This window comes from Salvelinus sp. IW2-2015, linkage group LG32 (genome assembly GCF_002910315.2).
Source record: "Salvelinus sp. IW2-2015 linkage group LG32, ASM291031v2, whole genome shotgun sequence".
Lineage (NCBI taxonomy): Eukaryota > Metazoa > Chordata > Actinopteri > Salmoniformes > Salmonidae > Salvelinus > Salvelinus sp. IW2-2015.
In genome coordinates, this window is record NC_036871.1 from 35,444,131 (window position 1) to 35,445,151 (window position 1,021).

General features: G+C 44.9%; 1 protein-coding gene across 1 annotated transcript in view; it reads right to left on the reverse strand.

Annotated features, from left to right (window-relative positions):
* The window catches only part of LOC111956442 (ryanodine receptor 3), a 10,465-nt gene extending 9,444 nt beyond the window's left edge, over positions 1 to 1,021 (reverse strand). The window contains exons 1-2 of the mRNA XM_070436581.1: positions 980 to 1,021; positions 618 to 721 (exon numbers count right to left, since the gene is read on the reverse strand). Of these exons, the coding sequence (XP_070292682.1) occupies positions 618 to 721; positions 980 to 1,021 (146 nt within the window). The remainder of the gene's footprint in view (positions 1 to 617; positions 722 to 979) is intronic.

Consider the following 1,021-nt stretch of genomic DNA (forward strand, 5'->3'; position numbering starts at 1 on the left):
ACAGTTGCAGACAGGAGTTACGCTTTCAATACATTAACCTCACAGGGTCCTGGAATACACAGAGAGCGACAGGGAACAGGAGTTATCGCTTTCTATACATTAACCTCACAGTCGCTGAGATACACAGAGAGCGACAGGGAACAGGAGTTATCCGCTTTCAATACTTAACCTCACAGGGTCCTGAGATACACAAGACGCAGGAACGACAGGAAGTTACCGCTTTCAATACATTAACCTCCACAGGTCCTGAGATACACAGAGAGCGACAGGGAACAGGAGTTACCGCTTTCAATACATTAACCTCACAGGTCCTGAGAAGAGCAGACACAGGGGCTGCAATCTGAGGCTGGTAACTCTAATGAACGTATCCCCTGCAGCAGAGGTAACTATGGGTCTTCCTTCCCTGTGGCGGTCCTCATGAGAGCCAGTTTCATCATAGCGCCTGATGGTTTTTGTGACTGCACCTGAAGAAACTTTMAAAGTTCTTGAAATGTTCTGGATTGACTGACCTTCATGTCTTAAAGTCATGATGGACTATCGTTTCTCCTTGCTTATTTGGGCTGTTCTTGCCATAATATGGACTTGGTCTATTACCAAGTCTTAGCCTAGCTACTCACTTGAGAGTTTCGCTAGACATCTGCAGGTTATAGTTCCTCTCAGTTTCAGGCAGCTTGGTGAAATCCACCAGGCAGGGGTGCTGCCTCTTGTTGTCGTCTCGAACCTGACGGAGAGAGGAGAGGTAATTTAGCACAATCACGTCTGGGCGCACAAACTGATTTCACTCTCTGTCTGCAACTATTGACAAAAAAACTTCCAACGATGCATTTCATAACAACTAGAAGAWACTAGTAGAAACCTCAATCACAGAATCACACTCTACAATATATATTCATCAAAAATGCTAATGACAACAGGCTACACAGGCTCGGCACAGAATGAGAGTCCTTACTAACAAACGTATTCAGCTCTCTGTGTTTACCGAATCAGAGCAACACATTTCTGCACTGCTGCTTATATTCAT